Raw genomic sequence first — 2,816 nt, 5'->3', positions numbered from 1 at the left:
CATGATCGCTTCCATCTATTAGGACATTCATCTACAAAGGAAACGGAATAAACGTCATGATATCTTGAATTTAAGTGGTGTTTTGTTTTATCCCAGTACTGCAATAAATAGTTCTGATCGATTCCCCTGCAGCCAGATAAGATATAACTGCTAATGATGAAAAAGCGAATGAATTTTGAAGAATAAAAAACAACGGGAAGATAAATCGTTAAATAAATGTCTAGAAAACAACTGGCTGAAAGAAAAGAGCTTTTACAATGAGTTCATGGTCTGCAATTTACAAACATGTAGCAGTCTTGAATGATTCCTTCTAGCAACACAATCGAAACAGTCGATGACTTTTCTTTTATTCAAATAAACCATAATAAATGTTTATTATTATTACTCCCTACACTTTCATCGCAAAAATCTCAAAATCATAAAATTGTACCCGAAATTTGAGTATCTAGAACCGTGAAGAAATATGATCAGCCTAAAATCTTTATAAAGTTTAGAATTAAAAAAATTAAAATTAAAAAAAAATTAGAATTAAAAAAAAGCGCCGACCGGCTTAATGTCACGATGAATCATCCCTTCTTGGTGGATGTATTGCAATCCGAGCAATATCTCACGAAATAGACGCCATATTTGCCGTGGATTTTTCAGCAATTTTGAACCGTCAATTAAATTACGCAAAGTAGACTTCTCACAATACTCCATTTGGATGAATAAAATCCTTAGAGGTAACGTATATGAACTTTCCACTGTCGTTTCAGATTGTGATATTAAACGTGATGGTGTGTCAGCACTGTTTTCATCACTCGAATCTTCATTGTCGCCTTCGTCTTCAAAAAGCACTTCCTAAAAATTATAAAGACGCAGAAATCGACCAACTTCTTTTGAGAATTTTTTACCAGAAAGATGAGGAAAAGTAATGCTTTAGCAATTCATAAGTATCACTTCGGGCATCAGGTCCCGTAAAGGTGATTCACATCAGCAAGTGAGACTGTCAGAACGTCGCAGAAATCACTTTTGGATATTGGAACTACGTCAGAAAAACAAGTTCCCATTCGTTAACTAAACACCGGATAATTTTAAAGATAATAAGATATGGAATTAAAAGAAATGGTTCAATGATTTGCTATAACATATAACCTCTTAACGTAAAAAAAAAGTTTGGTTTGGTTGTGCTGTGTGTGAAAGTTCACTATAGCTTACAAAATCAGAACTTTCAACAGTACTGAGACCAGTAGGCGAGAACAGAGTTTGTACAGGCTCTCTGCGTTGCTCTTCGGAAACAGAATCCGGTTCATGTATAGAAGTTGTCTGAAAAGACGTTGACCATTCGGCTGTCGTATCTGTAGCTAAACGTTTTGCCATTTTTTCGATATTCCGTATTTGCAAAGGCATCAGTGAACCTAAATATTGCTCGTTTAAATGAATTAGCAAGAAATTATAAAATTCACCAATCAATTCATTATCACATGTACGATCACAAAATGCGCTCTGATCACAAAATTTACAGTTTTGTTAAAGTCATCCTGGCTTATACCGGAGCTGTTAACATAAGCGATTAAAAAGAGATAGTGAACAAACTTGGCAATATTGCTTAGTATTTTTTCATGGTAAAAGTGAATTTCTTCCCAAAATACAGTGGCTGCAAGCTAAGTGGACTGGACGAGTTTGTAACTGAAATTCAGAGTTAAGGAATGCTGGAAGAAATGAAGCAAGGAAAGAGCAGAAGTGAGGAACTGAATCGTGCGTCTACTGATGAAAAGTTTAGGTAAAGTAATGGTCATACTTATTAAATTTCGCAAAAGTAACGCTAGAATGACGCTAACTTATAAGAAACTAACATGAAGTAGTGATTAGATTAATGCTTTGACTGCTCCTAAGTTAGATCCCAAGTTGAACAAATTTAACTCAACAGATAACTTTACCATAACAATACATAACCAGTACATACTTTCGATTTCTTCTTTCTGATCGATATCAATACTCGCACCATTACCATTACTTTCTGATCCAGTTTCTCTTGTGGTGGTAGAAGCTTGTTCGATCCAAGCACTGTAATAGCGAACAACGTTTGGGTGATTTAATTTCGAAAAGAGCTTCGCTTCGCGTGTAACTTTTCGATTGAAACGTTCATCCTTGGGATCTAGGGGTATCCGTTTGATGGCATAATCATTACCATCCAATTTATTTCTGTAAAAAAAAGAAAACAGTGCATTTTTTGAAACAGTCCATATCGTTGACTACAAGACTAGGATATAAACATCCAGCATCCTGAAATGCTAGAAATACAGCGAATTGCTGTGTAAGCACAGTACCTCAAATTTTATTCCTCACCAAACGAGGGCGTCATTAATGACTCCTGCACAGAAACCGATTCATTTAGGATAGTGGTTGAGCATTCAAGGCAACTCTTCTCGAACGAACAAGTACAGCGGCAATTGAAACTTGGTCATTATAGATTTGTAGGGTAAATCTCAGTAATCATGCAATTAAGTTTAAAAACCATGTAAAACTGTAATTAATCTTACTTCGCCAACATTACATAACCAAAACCGCCTTTTCCCAACATTTCGATAAAAATAAATTCATTTCGAAATCTACTATGTGCCATTCGCTGGAAGCCATCTTTCCCATCATCAGTCAAAGGGTGGAACAAATCATCTGAAAGCAATCAGAACTGCTCATTCATCATAGAAGATGACTGAAAGTAGAGTGTTTATATATATATATATATATATATATATATATATATATATATATATATATATATATATATATATATATATATATATATATATATATATATATATATATATAGTATA

General features: G+C 34.2%; 1 protein-coding gene across 1 annotated transcript in view; it reads right to left on the bottom strand.

The window, feature by feature from the left end:
* LOAG_16335 (PEK/GCN2 protein kinase) overlaps positions 1-2,816 on the bottom strand; it is a gene marked incomplete at both ends in the record, with an annotated part of 12,936 nt that overhangs the window by 6,578 nt on the left and 3,542 nt on the right. The window contains 4 exons of the mRNA XM_020448987.1: positions 547-840; positions 1,198-1,397; positions 1,946-2,184; positions 2,523-2,655. Coding sequence (XP_020305810.1) covers positions 547-840; positions 1,198-1,397; positions 1,946-2,184; positions 2,523-2,655 — 866 coding nt within the window. The remainder of the gene's footprint in view (positions 1-546; positions 841-1,197; positions 1,398-1,945; positions 2,185-2,522; positions 2,656-2,816) is intronic.

Source organism: Loa loa (genome assembly GCF_000183805.2).
Source record: "Loa loa unplaced genomic scaffold supercont3.136, whole genome shotgun sequence".
Classification (NCBI taxonomy): domain Eukaryota; kingdom Metazoa; phylum Nematoda; class Chromadorea; order Rhabditida; family Onchocercidae; genus Loa; species Loa loa.
The sequence above is the reverse complement of the archived record's forward strand: the minus strand, read 5'-3'. Positions and strand labels throughout refer to the sequence as shown.